General features: G+C 39.0%; 1 protein-coding gene across 3 annotated transcripts in view; it reads left to right on the top strand.

The window, feature by feature from the left end:
- Nucleotides 1-19,369, top strand: part of plxnc1 (plexin C1) — a 28,128-nt gene that overhangs the window by 3,986 nt on the left and 4,773 nt on the right. For all 3 annotated transcript variants that reach the window (XM_037122010.1, XM_037122011.1, XM_037122012.1), the window contains 21 exons: nucleotides 1,996-2,130; nucleotides 2,286-2,386; nucleotides 2,478-2,583; nucleotides 2,677-2,842; nucleotides 3,046-3,148; nucleotides 4,303-4,378; nucleotides 5,261-5,302; nucleotides 5,394-5,527; nucleotides 6,454-6,633; nucleotides 8,785-8,893; nucleotides 8,998-9,174; nucleotides 9,245-9,412; nucleotides 9,656-9,755; nucleotides 9,891-9,992; nucleotides 12,493-12,596; nucleotides 12,674-12,715; nucleotides 12,807-12,931; nucleotides 13,316-13,514; nucleotides 14,618-14,764; nucleotides 18,298-18,466; nucleotides 18,703-18,803. In XM_037122010.1, the coding sequence (XP_036977905.1) occupies nucleotides 1,996-2,130; nucleotides 2,286-2,386; nucleotides 2,478-2,583; nucleotides 2,677-2,842; nucleotides 3,046-3,148; nucleotides 4,303-4,378; nucleotides 5,261-5,302; nucleotides 5,394-5,527; nucleotides 6,454-6,633; nucleotides 8,785-8,893; nucleotides 8,998-9,174; nucleotides 9,245-9,412; nucleotides 9,656-9,755; nucleotides 9,891-9,992; nucleotides 12,493-12,596; nucleotides 12,674-12,715; nucleotides 12,807-12,931; nucleotides 13,316-13,514; nucleotides 14,618-14,764; nucleotides 18,298-18,466; nucleotides 18,703-18,803 (2,586 nt within the window). The remainder of the gene's footprint in view (nucleotides 1-1,995; nucleotides 2,131-2,285; nucleotides 2,387-2,477; nucleotides 2,584-2,676; nucleotides 2,843-3,045; nucleotides 3,149-4,302; nucleotides 4,379-5,260; nucleotides 5,303-5,393; nucleotides 5,528-6,453; nucleotides 6,634-8,784; nucleotides 8,894-8,997; nucleotides 9,175-9,244; nucleotides 9,413-9,655; nucleotides 9,756-9,890; nucleotides 9,993-12,492; nucleotides 12,597-12,673; nucleotides 12,716-12,806; nucleotides 12,932-13,315; nucleotides 13,515-14,617; nucleotides 14,765-18,297; nucleotides 18,467-18,702; nucleotides 18,804-19,369) is intronic.

Here is a 19,369-nt window from a genome sequence, read left to right as displayed (position 1 = left end):
CAAAGTGACATTTCACTCTGGAACTTTTCATAGTGGGGCCTAAAAACTAATATCTAATTTCTTACTTTACTTTTGGTTGATACTGACCAGCAGCCTGTCACCCCCTTCATGCCCTCTGCCTCTTCTCCATCAAATCATTCTCTGTCTTCTTTTAATCTCATTGTTACAAAATTTGACATTCTGCAGAGACTCATTATACTGTACATGCTCGCTCACATGATGAAAGAATTGAACGTAAGTCTGGGAACACTCCACAGTAACCCTCTGCTCAACACAATAGGCTCTTTATGCTCCATGTATGTGTATTTCTTACAGCTATGTATAACAAGAGAACAGAGAATGGTTGCTTTTCTATTGCCTCACTGGCAAATGTAACAAATAACGAAAGACAGCTGATAGCTCAGAAAGTATGTTGGAAAAGGGGCAACTACTCAGAAGATTATAGTGAGACACTGTAGCTGTAACACCCACAATTTACCTGTAATTAACTGAATATCACATAGAAATGTGCAGGCTTCGGTTTTGAGCATTTAAATGGTGGTCAAGTATTGGACATATTAAATTAATTTTTTAAAGTGGAGTTATTTTGCTCTCAGTGTGAATCTCAGTCATTGACACCAGTAACATGCCCACTTTCAGCTCACTCCTTCTTAACATCTAAGGTCCATTTCCTGTCACAGATCACCAGAAGAGAGAGAACAGAGTTAAAGGCAGAGTTAACCCTAACCCTAACCCTAACCCTTTACTTAAACACTTCATGAATTTGATGCCTCTGAGGTTCTCACAACCAAAAGACAAGACTCGGCTTGTTTATATTGTGAAAGAACACTGGATCGTTGAAGTTGTTGTCATCATTGTTAAACAACAACCATTGCCTATAAAAGTCTGTTTACATGACTCAGGTAGAAATGTTCAGGGTTGAGGAAAGGTATCAGAGTTTTATGAACATAAGATTTAGTCATGTTTGCTGACTTTGACTCTTCTATCATCTGTTGTAGCAAAAGGTGACTGAATGAAACTCAAAATTACCTTGAATGATTTTACAGATTTCTCTGCATTTGATTGTTTGAAACATTTAGGAAAATGTAGGTACACAATTCAAGTCTTTAGTCAATCAGCAGATGGGCAATCTGAATAGGCAAACTGATCAAGAGGGTCTGAGTCAGGAGGCCAGGCGCTGAGGTAAGATGCAAGTCAAACACTCAGTCATTGAGCAACAAGCTTAAGCAGGCAAAAGCAGCTGCAGTTCAACAGCAGTATGGTAAAAAAAAAAAAGGCTGACTAACTAAAGGGAAAAGTCAAGCATGATGAAACCTGTACAACTCCAGATGATACACTGGTGAGTCTGTGGCTTAAGAAGAAGACACAATTGGCACCACCATGTTAACTCTTCTGAAACATTTACCCTGAGCAGCACAAAATACAGTTGCAGCTTTTTCCATGTACTTGCTGCAGAAAGAGTCAACACAGTTGAAGTCTCACAAGGTAGACACGGTGACAAAAATTCCGCAGAAAAGAAGAAAGAAGTTTTCAGCACACTGGTACTCGTGTGAGCTCTTAGTGGTGTTAGACAACACAGTGTCCTCATCAGGACTGAACAGCATCAGTGTATAAAGGTTTTCCTCAGCAACCATAATGGTTGTGGTCATTAGTTAGCTGTTCTGCCTGAACCACAGACATACCAGGAAATGTACCTCTCCCTCTACAGAATCACCACAGCCATTGAATGCATGATTTGAGTGATTTTAGTCTATGAATCTTACTCATTTAAAATTCATGTTTGTGGTTAGATTTTACAACTCTGTCAGTAAGAGTCAGATACCTTATTTATCTGTTGGGCCACAGACTGAAGTGGCAGTTTGTGCTTACTCTTGTATTTTGAGTAGTTCCCTTTTTCCAATTCTAGTTTTCCTGTTAGCTAATCAATAACCTTTGATATATACCAGCAGAGCTCAGTCCCTCAAAATCATAACAAAGCTACATTCTTGTTGGCAGCTTGCTGTGGACAAGAACTATCACACCACCTGTCCCAGGGTGCTCTACAGGGCCAACGATGACCGCAAAGTGCTTCCCAAAATGCATCTGGATCCAGTGGATCATAAACATGTGTATGTGCCATTTCAAAAGCAGGTAGGTACATTGTACATGTACGACGTGTAAGGCTGTGGTGAACACCAGGAGATTGTGAATACTTAACATTTCAGATTTAATGTTGATTGCCTGAATATCGTCTGTATGTAAGTCATTATTTTAAAGTGTTTTTGGTTGTTTGTGTTTTGTTCCAGATTAAGCGTGTAGCTGTGTCTAACTGCAGCACATACACAAATGTGCAGGACTGTTGGTCTGCACAGGATCCATACTGTGTCTGGTGCAGCTCTAAAAGAAGGTCAGGGAAACAACAAGTGCAGTTGAAACGATCCAGCAAGTATAAACAACATGTACAAACCTAAACCTTAAACATCATTTGCTCTTCCTAGTTGCATATTTGAAGATGACTGCCAAGACTCAGACTGGTTGTCCATTCCTGATGACTCTCAACAGAAAATGATTTCCCATAAAGTTGTCAAGGACAACACTGGACAGGTATACAGTAAAGCATGTCCAAGCTTTAAACTTCACTCAGTTGTGACTATCATCTATTTCTCCTTTAAACACTCACATCACTTCCTTCCTCAGATCACTCTTACAATCCAGACACACGTGACTGCAGGTTCTGAGGCGCTCGCTAACTTCGCCTGTCAGTTCGCCACAAGTTCCAGTCAGCTTTGTACCGGGAACAACCCTCCTCCACAGTTCCCACAATGCACCTGCATCCTTACAAACAGCAAAATTCCTGCTGATGGTCAGTGACTTTTGGTAAACAAAATAATTCAGTGAATTAAATAAGTGACAATCAAGGACTCAGACTGTCAGATAAAAGAAAATCTTGACAAGTTGAGAAATCAGTTTTGTCTGATGTTTTATATTGTGATATTGCATTAAATGATGTGCATTGCTGATGGTGACCAAGACTCTGACATTCATTGTATTATTTTCACATTACAGGTATGCATGTCACAGTCAAGATTAGACTTGGAAAGACACATTTGACTGAGGAACTAAAGCTAACCAACTGTGCTGACATCACTGGACCACCAACCTCTGTCCTGTAAGTCCACACTCACGTAGACAGATCATTCCAAACATACATTAAAGTAGACAGAGTTGAAAAGCTAAAATACATAATCAGTCAGATGTATCACTTATAACATTATCAGGTAAAAGAAAGAAACCACATCAGGGTAAATTCTCACTGGTTTTGTCAGGGAAATCCAAGTTCAGTATTGCACACTAGACTGTATAGCGCATGGCCTGCCCATGTAGTATAGGAGAGGAGTGTATCTTGCTTAGGGCCAAATCCCAAATGTCATCAAAAATTAAAATCTAGGTCCTGTTCCCATGCATGTTTTAATAGCTGACACGGGGTAGCAGCTTATCTTTGCAATGATAAAGAACTAAAATTGAGCCTAACAGGCTGGTAGTTAGAAACAGAAATGTGTTAATAGGGTTTATTTTTTGTTATTTCCTGGAAATGAGGTTAAGGCACTGGTCAAAATGTCTGACTTGTAAGTATTTGAAAGACTGGGTCCTGGATACAGCACATTTGTCTATCAGTTGGGAGACTGATGCAAAACAGTTAATGATATAAATTATTTTTTAATGAACCAGAATGGAATGAGCAAAGAAATTGTTGGTTGGACAATTTAGCGAGGGTGCTGGAAAAAACTGACGCAGTTTTCAAAACTGGGTCCAAATGAATGATTTGTGGACTTTTGTTGTGGCTGAAGCAATGGTAAGTGCATCACTCAAAAATGGCAGCTGTTTAGAGCCTCCATAAATACCAAAGATGGACATGAGGGTGAACACGCATCAAAAGGAATGAGCAATGCATGTTTGAAGCACAGTAGTAAAATTGGAAGTAGGTACAGGGCAGGGTAAATGATTTAGCAACGCTTCATTGTGGTACTAACAGGATATTAAAGTGAAGTTGTTGCTCTGATGAAAAAAGGATGAAGAAATTCAGACAGACAGTATGGAAAAACTATGAGGACTTAAAGGCAAAGAAAGAGAGAGAAACTATAACAGAACCATAGGTCAGCTTACTCCAACTCCACCATCGCATCACCTCATGTAATTTAAAACAGTTGGCAGTGGTCATGTTTATCATCTGAATGTACGTACACTATCACTATCTTGTGGTCCCTGTTTTCAAGTGAAATCAACAACAATGTAGTGGAGTGATTACATTTGTTTTCCCATCAGGTGTCGGCAGTGTATTGAGGCTGGATGTGGCTGGAACGTAAACCACTGTTCTTGGGCAAATCAAGGAGAGAGGAATGTAAATATGCATGCTTCTATGTATTTATCCCCCCCAGTGTGCGTGCGTCTGTGTGTGCGCGCAGACTAGGAAGTTAAATGTCACAATTGTACGTGGTGTACTAGCACGTTTTTGGAAATTTGAACAGCATTGCATCAGTATTTACACACTGCATTTGTGCACACTCATTTTGAGATATTTATAAAACTGAAGGCTGATCAACAATTTATTTTACCAGGACATGTGTAACTTGTGTTAGCAACTGGAAGCAAATACAGTGAAGCCTACTGATTGAAAATGTGTTGATTCTGCAGCAATTTTATTGACTATTTCAGATATATAAGACTATTTCAGCAAGACTAGATTAGAACATGGGGAAAGACATGAAACAGCTAGTTCCGATCAAAAGTTACTTAAAGAAATGGCCTCAAGCAACAGCAAAACAGTCTTTTAACATGTTTTGTCTTGACAGCTGATGACAGCAGACTAGTGGCTAATTGACTCACCACACTGCTGTGGCTCAGAGATATTCAGTGTTTCAGCGCACTTCTCTGAGCTTAGAAGGTCTACATTTATCTGATTGATTGTTAACTAAGCTGCTTGGTAAACCCTAACGTCTAACTGCACATGTTAATCAAACATGTCATTTAGACTGCATTGTAGTTTTAGGAATATACCTTAGACTAGTTGTTTTCTACTGTCCAGCTTTGTAGCATAGCTAACATTAGCTGAAACAGCTCCTGAATCGTCACTTAAAATTGACACTGAATGTAAACGTGACATATCTTTCCATCACTTCCTGCAGCACAGTGGAGAAAACACAAGTTACAGCCATTATGTGGTACCTTTATAGTGACTGGCATGTAAACCTGCTACATTTCATCCCTTCACCTCTTCTTGTAGGACAATCTTTGCCAAAAGTTGGATTCAGGGATGAACATTTCTGTGAGTCTGAACTTCAATTCTCACAAAGATGAAGACAATATTAAAGATAATACACTGGAAATTATAATCTCTGTATGTGTTTTACTGTCAGAGACCAGAGATCTCCTCCATCACTCCCAGTGTCATATCTTTCTACGGCAAAAACCACGCGGTGTTGTCCGGTCTTAACCTTCATGATGTGACCAGAGTGAGGCTCCAGGCAGACATGGACTGCACACCACAAGAGTGAGTCAGTTTTTTGGGGATATATAAGTGTTGTGAAACAAGTGAAAGAAAAAAATGTAACCATTTCAGAGGAGCAGAATGAGGAAAGAAGCCACTCCATAGTCTGGTGGTATGGCAGTGGTATCTTTTGCCAGGTGACAGCCAGGTGAACAAACTATGGCTGGGGTGGATGTTGTCTTTTAGGTTCTGTGCAGACACCTCACTTCACTGGTATCACAAGGCAAGACAAGGCAAGACAAGGCAAATTTATTTGTATTAACATAAAAGAAATTAAAAATTGCATTTAAAATCCATTTAAAAACACGTAAGAATAACTTACTTGTTTTCACTGTCAAAATCTCTTTGATTGATTACATGGCCTGGTAGACAGATGCTCAGAGGCTACTGTCCTGGGAGGGTTTGTTAGGCTGTCGACAGTAGCAAGCAGGGCATGAGCATTATTATTATTCTTAGTGATAATGTCTGAGAGGAAGGACTGATTTTTTTTCAGTTCACAAGAAGTAGCTTTGGAAAACACCTTCTGTCCGTCTGTAGGGTTGCTCAAACAGACCTGTCAACATGAAACTAAAGTTAAATGTGCTTCTGCTTTAGGATTAAGCATTTTGAGTTGAGTAATCATGATCTTCTCAGTAATGTTTGAATGATTTGATCCTAGGTTTGCTTCAGAGTCATTAAGACATTTGCACAAATGTTTTGATATTGGCCATCTTAAAGGCCTTCCCCATTTCCATCTCTTTCTATAGTGTTAAGCTTATCAAACACCAATTTAGTTAGATGGTGAAACTGATGTTTATGTTGAGGCAGATTTTGCTCGATTTTGTTGATTATATTGTTTATAATTGTTAATGATGTTCTTGACATGTTAGCAACGTCTCTACAACTGGAGACTGATTCAACTGGTTTCTGTCTTGCTGTACTCTGGTCAGATCTCCTGTGTGGAGCAACACTGGTGAGAGTCTGACGTTCCACATTCCCAGTGCCGATAATAAAGGCGTGGTCAAAGTGTGTGTTGTCCTCCCAGATGGTAGTTGCCATGGAAGCGCTACTATCACCTACCGGTCATCACCATCCTGCACTGACTTTACACCAGACACCTCATGGATCAGGTTTGACAGATTTGATTGGCATTTTTATATTCCCAACACACATTTACAGAACTTTGTGGATAAAGGATTTCTGAAGACAAGACTTGGATCAACTTCTTTCCTAGAATAATTGAATGGAATATGCTTTCTCAAGATCTCATTAAGCATGTCTGGCAAAAGATAATGTTTTGACTAACTTAAAAAAAAACAAAGATAAAGAGCTTCATCTTCAGAACACTGCTGATCTATAGTTTATATCAGTGATAAAAGAAATGAGGAAGAGACCTTTCTATTAATTTAGCATTTGTTGCAATGGGTGTAACACAAACTTCTGTTCATCACTCTGACCTCTCATATTGTTCTAAATGCGAAAAGGTTAGCAGGTTTAGTACTCAAGCATTCAAGTGTCAAATGGAGGAACTGAATAGAGATGATAAAAATGATAATATTCTACATCATGGATGTTATATGAGTTAGTATAACTGATTATACAGATTATATTTATGATTGTTTATTATAAATGATTATTTCATACTCCAAACTTTGAACAAACAGTCTAGACAGCACTCATCACCTAAAGCTATTAAAAGAGTAGTGAGAACTTGACTATTTTGGGATACACCCCCAGTGCATTTTTTTCATTAACTTCATTGAAGTTAATGACAAAGCAAAAAAAACTAATTTATTCTAGGAAACAATGTTAGTGTAGTGTTGAACATTTACAGCTTGAGGGTTATCTTATGGGGAAAGATGGCGACTTCCCAAAATCAGTGTCTTTGACCAGTAGATCACTTCCCGTTTAAGTTGCAACTGAAAGCTACTTCTGTCTTTGTTTTTGCTCCTTCAAAAGAATCGTAGTCAAGATACTTTTATAACAGTTTATGTATATATAGCCAGAACATAAAAAAGGCATGAATCTGTCACTATAATGTATAAAAAAGAGCCGATTGAGTACTGGCAGTTTTTATCCTGAACAGTAACATGTACTGCACATTTTGGGAGGGGTTATAACTGGTTGCACCACGTTAAAGGACTCACAGTAAAGAAGAAAACAGCTTGTTCCTCCATTTTATCACTGCCGCACCCTGCCATTGCATCAATTCTCAGCCCCTCAGCAAAGTGATAACATTAGAGTTTCCAACACAGTGGTTTGTCACTCATATACAGTAAGGACACACAGCTTTCTACGGGTTCCCTTAATTTTGCTCATGGCTGTGATGCAAGTTCTTAAATTAACTTGGGTGTCAATCAGTAGCAGTGTGTCTTGTTTTTACCCAGCTAGCTGCAGGGCCTAAAAATGATGATATGATTTGGTTGTTCAATAAAACATTTTGGTCCAGAACCAAATAGTTCAACACTTAACTGATCATGACATTTGTTTTGCATATTCATGATTCTCAGAGGACCTTTACTATGATTTTTATGACCCCTTATGGGCAGACCAGAGATCCTTAAAAATTTCGGACAATCCCAGTTACAAGCAGATTTCTCAAATCAAGAATCTAGACCAAAATTGGACTAAACCAATTATTAAACCAATGATTAAGTACAATCTAATAAGACATTATATAATGATTATTGCTAAACTTTTTTCTGGTGACCCTACAGCCAGCTTAGCGCTAGCTATAGCATTTCATATTCTACGTGAATCATGGCTGTTGTTTTTTTTTTTAGCTGTGTACAGTAGTGCCGTGACATTGTTGAACTTAAATGAATTACGGGGTCATCACAAGGGAAATTTAACTGAATCCATAACTGCCATGGAGGGTGTTATGGATAATGATTTGACCTACACACATCACATAACATTGTTTTTTTTTTTTGTCTTTTTGACAAACAGCCAAATTCATGAAAAAAAAAATATTAGTTTATATATATATATATATATATATAATTATTTTAATAGTAATTTATTTTGAGTTTTGACTGCCCTATTACCTTTATTATCCAGGCTAAAATGTCAACTTACATTTTTTTGAGCACTTTCCAACCTTTCCTCCATATTAGCTTCACTTCTTCTAATGTGCAATGACTAGCTAAATGTTCCATATGGTTTTTGTTTTGTCCAATCACAATGTAGGGTGTATCATTAAATCTTCCACAAACCTTTTTTGTTATGTGTATGTGTGTAATTTCCTCTTCACTGATTGGCTTCTACTTTGTGTCCTGTAGTGGGAAGAGAGAGATCACAGTCACTGGATCCCACCTGGACTTTGTTGAAGGGGTTGTACACGACCACGCCCCAGACAAAGTCAGATCGCCCAAATCCAACAACTCTCAGGTGGGTCTGTAGTATTGTACAGTGTCCCCCCAGTGTCATGCTATGCTAAACAGATGATATTTTATTGTGCATATAACACCGAATGTTTCTAAACTTCTCTTCAGAATCTAACCTACGACACACCTGCAGCTAAAACTAATGGAGTTTTTACAAGCCATGTGTCACTGAAGGTAGCCAATCAAACCTTGGCCTGCTCCCCAACAATAATCTACCATCCCGACCCTGAGTTCATTAGCTTTACAGCTGCAAGGACAGGGGATGATGTTCGCGTCACGATACAGGTAATACTTTTTTTTTTATTAGACATGAATACTTCAATGGTCAGCCTTTTTAATTCTGTTTTCATTTCAGAAAAAGGCAGACAAACTGAACATGAAGATGACAGAGATTGAAGTATGGGGTTTTCTGGATGAAAAGCAATATCGCTGCATCATGGAGAAGTTAGAATCCAGTAATAACACTGACTCTTTCACCTGTGAGATTCCCAAGCCACCTGATGCTAAATTTCAGAAGTTACTGGTAAATATCTCAATACCTTTACACCATGCTTGACAATTAAGAAATAAAATGTATATGTTGATGTCATGATCACGGTATGATTTAGTAATAAGTATTCCCAAAATGTAAAGTTTTTGGAATACATTATTTAGCATGCAATAGTTACTAGAAGTTAACATTTCGAAATAAGTAAACAGGTTTTTGCTCTGTAAAACTCTTTCAAATATTCCTGTCAAATATAATGTGTTCATTGCTTTTTCACAGATAGTGTATGGGGAAAACAAAGTAACACTGACCCATCCTTCATCTGCTCTGTTCTTTCTGATGATGCTTGTCCTTTTGCTGATACCCTGCATTACTGTTCGTAAGTAGACAAAGGATTGTTGAGTGATTTGACTCATTTTTGTCACTAATCAGCCAAAGGATCAAATCATAACAGGCAGACCATTTCCCTGTTTGAATTTGTGAAATTCCATTTGTCTGCTTGGTCATCTTTCAGTGGTGATAATAGTGTATCGGCGCAAACAGAAGACGCTCACTGCTAAGATGAACAAGTATGTGGAAGACATGGAGCTCGACATCAGGAATGACATTAGACAAGGTCAGTCACAAATTCTGACAATGCATTTGTTTTATGATGATAAGGTAAAATATAAAATGTGTAATTTTTTTGTTGTGGTGTGGGTTTGGTGTGGTCTACTTAAATTCATGCAGGTCACAATGAGTTGAATACTGACCAGTTAAACATCTAGAAAAAAGGATCACGTTTAGACTTCCAGATTCCCTTTTACAAACCACCCATGCAGCATGATTAATTTCTCTGCTATACATCTGTATACTCTGGAAATGCTCACATTTTTGCCAGAATATGGCTGCCTCTAAAAGAAAGCAGATCTTCAGCAGGCAACTGCTTGTGAAAGTATTTGTATGAGGGTTGTGGTGGATGTGGTGCATGTAGGACATCACAGAGCTGTACTCCGTTTCAGCAAGGCTCTTTTAATGGTGCTCGTGTTAAGGGGATAATAGCAGAGATATTTCGTGCAATCTGTAAATTAAAAGGATGTTTTATGATCATACCTATTCATCTGGTCATGTTAATAAGGATGTGCTTGAGTGTAATTTTGTTACATGAAACAAAACTACTCAGCCATAATCAGGGCCATAGTGATACAGATATATTTGAGTGAGTTGCATTCTTCAGCTACACTTGCATCGTCGGTCTTTGAAAAGCAATAATAGTTTGTCAGTCAATGACAACTTCTGTCCAGACTGAAATAACTCAACAACATTTAGATTAGACTATTAGATTGTCATTAAATGTTGTACGGCATTTGTAGTTGATATTTTTGTTTCTTAATGAAATGTCTCAACAGCTGTTGGATGGATTGCCATGAAATCTGGTACAGACATTCAGTTTCCCCTTCATGATGGCATGCGAAAACTTTAATGTCATGTTGAACATTGAACATTGACATCTTAAACATCAAAGTCACTTTGGTTTATGACGCGCAACACTAATGACATTACCTCTACTCTATAGTGTTTTTATTGCTAATTGTTCACACAATCACACTGATCTAAGATGGTGAAAAACATGGCACCCACTGAACATCAGCTTGCACCACTGTGCCTAAGCACAGCTTCAAAGAGCAGTTAGCACAGCAATTACAAATTGTGGTAACTGCATCTGATCATGCTTGATAAATTACTCCGCCTCCAAACTCTTTATCTTCTACAGATAACTCAGCCTCAACACACTCATGCTGTTCCTTTTGATGGTGTGAAGTGCTCTGAATGTGTTCTCTTTTGTTGATGCATAATTGACACACAAAACTCATACACACACACAGACATGTGCTTCACACACAAGGCCGCTTTAGTTGTGTGAAGATTTGTGCTTGTAGGTGTAAGAACTGCAGGGAGTTGCCGCAGCAGACCTCTTTTTATTTGTGACCTGAAAACTGATGCTCACTTTACAGTTGTTGTCACTTGTCAGTCAAGAGAATTAAATACATTGCCTGGCCAAAAAATCTCACCACTCCAATATTTTGTCAGACAGCATTTAGCTTTGATTACACAACATATTTGCTGTGGCATCGAATATGTGACAGCATTTATTTCTGTCCAGAGTTGCATCTTTTTTGTGCCATGATGTTGTGTTGATGATGGAAGGGTCGGGCTACTGTATAAAGTCTTCTGCATGCACATCCCAAAGATTCTCAGTGGCATTAAGGTCTGGACTCGGTGGTGGCCAACATGTAAAAATGATGTCTCATGCTCCCTGAACCACTCTTTCACAATTTGAGCCTAATGAATCATGGCATTGCCATCTTTGAACATGCTTTGCCAACAGGGAAGAAAGAATCATTGGTTGTAAAACCTGGTCATTCAGTATATTCATTTGACTTCAGTTTTTGGGCACATAACATTGCTGAACCTAGTCCTGACCAATTGAAGCAACCCTACATAGAAGCACTGCCCCTACAGGCTTGTATGGTAGGCATTTGGCATCATGGTTGCATCATTTAATCTGAATCATCAGACCATATGACCTTTTTCAATCGCTCCAGAGTCCAATCTTTATGCTCCCTAGCAAACTGAAGCCTTTTTTCCAATTGGCTTTACTGATAAGTGGTTTTCTTATGGCTACAAAGTCCTAATCTCTTGACATTCTCTTCACATTGTGCGTGTGGAACTGCTTTTACTCTCACTAATAAACAATGAACTAAAAGTGAACTCTGATCACAATGACTATTTTAACTTAAGATTTTATTTTGTCCACATTTCTTCCTCGAAGATGATGGTTCACTACTACACTTCCACGTTTAAATAATATGTTGGACAGTTCTTTACCCTATATTAGTAGTTTCAGCAAGAGCAACCTATTTTCTGCATCTTCAGACATGGTTGTTTAAAAAATGAGAAGCTACTTGCTGCATCAGTTAGGGTTACATAACTTGTTGCCAGCTGAAACATATTAATCACTGCAGTAACTGTCCAATGGAAGGTTCTTACCTATTTGCTTTCCAGGTGGTGACCTTTTTTTTGGCCAGGCAGTGCATAATCTGCATTGAAAATAAACTGTCAACTGTACTCTACAGGTTTTGTGGATCTGCAGACAGAGAAAGCTGACCTGATGGAAAATGTTGGAGCAATCCCTTTCCTGGACTTCAAGCACTTTGCCTCCAGAATCTTTTTTCCTGAGGTAGATATAGGCACAAATGTTCATACCTGACAGTCAGGTCAGATATAACAAAGCAACCTTTTTGTTCCTGTTTTCAGAGCGAATCTATGATGACATCTTGCATCAAAGATATTGGTCAGGTAGGGTTTAACACCAGACTTTGTTGATATTGGTTAAACTTATCACTGTATCTCTGTGAGTGATTTGGTTTTGTATATGACCTGAAATCAGGATGCAGTGCAGGTTCAGCTTGACGAGTGTTGCCAGGGTCTGTCCCGGCTGATCCAGGACCAGCTCTTCCTCACATCTCTAGTGCACACTCTGGAAGAACAGAAGAGCTTCACCATCAAAAACAAGTCAGTTTGTGGTGTCTCACCATATGTGTTTGTCTCTTAAATATGGTATGATACAACAAATGTCTGAAGTGATGGTAAAATTCTGTAAGTTTGTTCTATTCTGTTGTCTAGAATCTGATTTTTCTGGTTTATGCTTGTCAACATTTTCACTGTCCTCTGTTCTCATTCACTTTGTGGTCTACTGTTACTTTATATTTGTCTGTACCTGTCCATGCTATTGCTGTTTTCTTCCCATTTGCTTTCATCTTTGGGTGAAAAAACCCCCCAAAATTTCAAAAGTGCTGTATGTCATTTCTTTGCTTCCTCTGCCTTGCACTGCGTTTGAACCTGTGTCCTGTTTCTGCTTACTTTCTATCTCCTCACCTTTAAACTGCCCTCCACCAGGTGTGCTTTGGCATCATTACTCACCGTAGCACTCCACAACAACTTGACATACCTGACGGAGATAATGGAGGTTTTGCTGAGGGATCTGATGCAGCAGAACAGCAACACTCAGCCCAAACTGTTGCTACGACGAACCGAGTCCATCGTGGAGAAGCTGCTGACCAACTGGATGTCCATCTGCCTCTATGGCTTCCTACGGGTCAGTTGCTCTTATGTCTCTTTCAGTCTGTTGCTCTTATGTCTCTTTTAGTCTATGCTGGTCTAGGAAAACTTCAAGGGAAACTGAAGACACCTGTTTTAGCCATGCTAGCTGTGTAGCTGTATGGGTGGGTCTTTACTGTTGCCTAACCTTTGTCTTAGTTTAAGGACACCACAATGTGTGAAATAAACAGGAACTTGTTCAGTGAAGCTAAAAAAAGACCATAAATTGCACCAAATAGATTATTGTGATAAACCAAATGGTTGTGCAATTAGTACACATATGGTTACTGCAATCCCATACTCACGCTGTCTTTCCCAGTTTGGACAATCTCCAGGGGTGCAAGAGATCTGTGTCTGCACAAAAATTTTATACCAAGCACAAGCAAGGAATTGGATTGTCGTCCTTCATCTATGCCATTTCCGATGATTGACATTTGATTGTTCAGTGAGGATGTTTCTGTAATATGTTGGTATGTATTGTGTTGGGATCTCACTTTCACCACTGAGACAAGTGATGTAACCACATCCTGTCCTTTCTAAACCTCATCTGCCCACCCTAACAGCATCTTAATATAAAGGAAACATTACCATGGTTACCCACATTAGTTTTGTACAGCTATCAAAACAGAGCAAAAGTACTGTAATATGCTGTTTTTCTCAAAAGTTGCCTTGTAAACCTAACCCCAATGCTCAGACTGTAATGTTGCTCTGCTACTCACAAAACACTGTCACTTTTGCGCTTTATGCTCTCTCACTCTTTCAAACGGACCGTCTGTGGAGGCAGGCATACAGAAAATGTTGAAGTGAAATTTGTAATGCCCAGAACAGCTCGAGAGCACTATACATGAGGGAAGTGAAAGATGTTGTTCATTGTCTTTGCCAATAAGTGTGTGTCAGTCAGTACTTAATTGGGAGCTTCTATCCCCTAGTATTGGTTTACAGGCAGTTGCTTATTTGTTGGTGAACAGTGTTAACAAGAAAGAACACAATAGAACATTCCACAAACTAAACTCTCCCACTCCAGTTGATGCCTCAGAAAGTTGTCCACAAAGTTAGCGTGCTTAGTTTGACCAACTGTGTTCCTGTTTCTGGTTTGTGCAGGAAAGTGTCGGCCAGCACCTGTTCCTGATGGTGAGCGCTCTCACGCAGCAAACTGCAAAAGGACCTGTGGACTGCGTGACAGAGAAAGCTCTGTACACACTCAGTGAGGACTGGCTGCTGTGGCAGGCTCAAGACTTCAGCTCCCTGGTACACACACACACACACACACACACACACACTTATGCATATACTTGACTTAGTGACTTGAGTCCAAGCAAGAGGTTTTTTCGTGTGTGATGCTTTACTTACTTCACACAAATGGAAGTAAGTTTTACACTCAGCACGTCACAAGTTTAGTCAGTTGTGTTGTACATGTGGAAGCAATAATTAAAGCTTCCCATTTCTTAGTTCTGCTTTTGGCCTGTTAGTTTGATAAGTACAAAAAAGTTAAAACTCTGTCTAATAACACACCCTTTCATATAAAAATCATGCTGTTATACTAAATCGTGGGCCCCTTTGTGTATAAGGGTTGTTTGCCACATTGTGAATATAGAGACAGCTTCTTGGTGCACAGCAGTTGTGCTGAACCACTTCCTCTTCCATGTATTTTAAGACCCTTTTGAACATGCAAGCAGTACAGCTTCAAAAAAAGCTTGACATGGCTGTACTTTTTACTGCATGTTGAGAAACTTATTGTCTGGATTTGAAAAGCAAAGAAGTTTTGAAATGGTTCCTGACAAACACTGACAAAAATATACGTCAAATAACTGAACACATTGTTTAATAAACAGTTTTTGTTGAGCTAAATTCAGTTTAAACACTTTTTGACTCACCAGGCAGAGTTAAGAATTTCTTACAGTACAGTAATACAGTTGCTGTGTAGAACATTGTCTCAAGGGCTGTGGTAACACAGGGGAAACTGAAAAAAGGTACCATCTCATCCTACAGGAAATATCTGACCTGTTTTCTGTCAAACATTGAGACCGAAAATGTGACTGAAAGATGCAGAGGTGAGGGATGTGCTCAGTATGCTGAATCAATACGCTATTTTTAGTATATGACGATGTTGACGTTTAAAATGATAAAGTATTACATGTCCTCCAGATGTTGAGGCCAAGAGCCTTTTTTTTTTTTACAAGAAGTTGGAAGATATTGCATAAAGCAGTAATTCAAGGAAGTTGAACGTCTTTCACTTCCTTCTTTTAACACACTCTCCACCTCAGAGCTAGAGAAGGTCATGTCAGTAGATGCAGACATAGGTGTTTTAGCCGTAATATGTAAGTATTATTTGTAAAAATAAGTAAAAAGTAAAAGTAAAATGCCAAAGTAGATAGAGCTGCTTAAAATTTTCAAAAGTAAAGCTGTGACAAGTGGCTAACTGGATGATCTAAATAGCAACGTATTGGAAAACCCAAAACTACAGCATCCGTTTACTCATTAGTGTAAGCAAAATGAAACACTCTGTATAAGTGATGCATCATCAACAGTCTCATGTGGGTTATGAGCAACCAAAACGTTAAATAAAGTCTATGAGTAATTTCTATAGACACAACTGGGTAAAACTGACATCAGAAATTTACTTTGGACATCAGTCTCATATGACAAAATGTTGGATGACGGTGCATTTAATAGATCTTATTCACACACATCACACATCTCATGATACATGTGGAATGATACGTGTTGATCTTCAAGTGTGACGAGTTCTGTTTTATTCCCATGACAGATCGCTGTACTTGTAGTTGGCAGGACTTCAGTGAAAAAACGATGAACTCACATATTTCTGTGTATCAATCAGAGTTCTGACTGAGTATCTGATGAAAGTTGGACTTGTTAGCTTATGTTGCCAGGCAGCTGTCGATCAAATCTGATAAAAAAACACACCCAGTCAGTCCTGATGAAGATTTGGGATATTTCTAAATATAGATATTTTCTCCCTGCCATTTGAAATATGTTTTGTCTTCACAATCCTTGTTTTACAAAATGTCATTATACACATGGGAATGCAAAGACATCAGAGAACAGAGATGATCACCGGTCATTTTTTTGCAAGTCAAGTCTCAAGTCTCTTATGGTTGTAATGAGTGTTCTATTATCTGCTGCATGCTATCTGGTCTACTTTCACTCTGACACTGCATAGTCAAATCTAAGGAATTCAAAGCATGTACTGTATTATCATCACTATTTTATCTAGTAGCATAGAGTGTTATCTGCACTGATTGTTTGTTTGGTATATGATCACTTTAAACATGCTATTGCAATGCAATTTGAACAAAAATCATACAATGAAAGCTCTCCCTTAAAATTACTAACTGTACTTTGCTTTGCAACATAAACTCACAGCTACAGTAGCTAAATTCAAAACACCATTGTGTCAGAATTATCTGAAATAGACGTTTCGGTCCATAAACTTGTGTTATTCAAACATGAACAGCTTTCCTCAGAAAGAGATATCTGTCATTTGGGAAAATTGTCACCTTTCTTTGTGTGACAAAAATGATTCTTTGCATGAATATATAACCAAGTGATGGACCTATCTGGGTGTGTTTTTTTAGGTTCCTGATTAAAATTTTATGTGGTCAGTCCAGCATCCTTTATATTCATTCTGCAAATGCTGCATTAGGCGATTAATGTTTTTGATAAATATGTGAGTATTTAAAAACAGTCAGCGAGTGTGTAGTTCCTATAGGCAAAGCTTATGACAACGGGAAAGCAGCAGCAGCAGTTGTTGTGCTCGTCGACATAGTGTTGTTGTTATTTGTAGTCAAGTCTCAAGTCAAGAGAGTGCAATTCAAGAGCTCAAGTCCAAGTCACAAACTCGAGTCCCCATCTCTGCCAGAGAAGAACATTCAGAGCATGAATAGTAAGCTTATTCCACTTCAGTAAAATTATCTAAAAATGTAGAAACCTGTCAATCTAAGTAAACTTAACTGAAAGTCAACTGAAAATCTAAAAAAAATTGCACTTTAGAGGGCATTGTACGAAATCTCAGTAATGGTAAACTGTTTAAAGTTCCAGAGAAATATTTAAACCAAGTTGGCTATATGCATTCATAGACAAGACAGCAAGGCCCTTATGGGTCACTTCTGCTGCTACTCTTACATTTGCTGTAGTCCAACAAACTGCAAATATCTTCAAATCCGCAACAGCAGTTTATCTGTTAAATTATCCCCAGTAGGCTCCTCTAATGCAACACTTGACTGTGTTCCTTCAGTCTCTTTGTTCCCTCTTCTTTAACGCTGTCTTCTCTCTGCCGCTGCAGTTACCATACCCACAGCAGTCATGAGCGTTTTATCTAATCTAACAAAACCTCCAACTCACTTTACCGCTCATTTCCATCCATTAGACGGTGCCGCAAAACTGCAAAAAGGAAATAAGATGGCGACCGATGATACATTAACTCTTATAGCTCTGCTGTGAAAGCCTTTCATTAACCACACCTCCACTCAAAAATCACTAATGTAGCACAGTATGAAACAGCTGTCGTTTCGATGCTGCTGTTTGCCTGATGGGAAAACTGAGGTTAGTGGTTACTTAAGTGGTTTATGACAAATTGCTGTGCATGTGCCAGTGTGGTAAGCTTCAAGTCACCATTCCCACATACACTCTAGTACACAGTCTGTGCATCTGGGCGTACTGTGTACGCTCATGAATAAATGATGTCGTTGAGGACACGTATTTAGGGATAGTTGTTCATGTCACGTCAGCAAATCTCGTCCATGTTTCTTTGTTGTGTACAGAAGCTGCAGGTGCTGTTTGCAGTGGGCAGTGATGGAGAAGTCAGCGAGCCTCTGGAGGTCAACGCTCTCACCTGTGACACAGTCGAGCAGGTCAAAGAGAAAATCCTGTCCACTTTCAAGGCCAAGTTTGGTTTTCCATACAACACCGCCCTGAGGGACGCCCGTATCGGTATGTACTCTTTACTCCTGTGTCCCTTCTAAAGATCAAAACTCACAATGATCTGATCTGACCAACAAGTTCAGTTCTTAATTCATTACATATTCACAGCAACTGGAGTGAAGCCTTGAGCTGTACATGTACAAAAGTAAATCACACAAGAAGATAAGAGTGAGAATGGGTTTGAAATACAGGATAGTACATAAATGTTATACTGAGGTGGAATATTTGCTCTCTTTTTCCACCAGAGTATGAGCAGAATGGATCGTTCGTTCCTCTCGAGGAGGTGGACGCGAGCTCGGAGGTTATCGGGGAGGTGACCATGCTCAACACGCTCAAGCACTACAAGGTGAGAAATGGGAGTATTGAAAAACAGTCAGCAAGTGAATTTCAGTTGTATTGTCCCAGACGTGTAGCGGATGCTGCTGAGGTGTTACATAACAGAAAGAGAAACACACCCATTAAACTCTGAACCTCAAAACAACCACAGTCAACATGAGAGCCTGTGGCAGTTGGCAGAGCTTCCTCTTCTCTCACTACAGAGTGTTTTTATGTTATCTGGTGGGTATATGAAATTCACCAAATGGATTTATAAAATAAATATCAAGCCCATCGTTGCAAATAACTCCTGTAATATTTTCAGCAGTGACAGATGTGCTCAGGAAAAGCAAGATGTAGATCTAGAAGCTGGAACTCCCAAATAACAGCGGGGATTACCTGTTTCTATTGTCAGATAATCAAAAAGCTGACACAGCACATCCACGCAGACAAACCCCTCACAGACCCATATGAAATATGAGATGTTCTACATAAAGAGGAAGAGCTCAGACAATCTGACAGCTCAATTCAGCTTTCACAGCGCTGAACACGTCACATTGTTGTCTGTGGACTTGACTGAAAAAAAACAAACTCTCA

This window comes from Acanthopagrus latus, chromosome 14 (genome assembly GCF_904848185.1).
Source record: "Acanthopagrus latus isolate v.2019 chromosome 14, fAcaLat1.1, whole genome shotgun sequence".
Taxonomy (NCBI): Eukaryota; Metazoa; Chordata; class Actinopteri; order Spariformes; family Sparidae; genus Acanthopagrus; species Acanthopagrus latus.
This window is presented reverse-complemented; position numbering and strand designations above follow the sequence as displayed.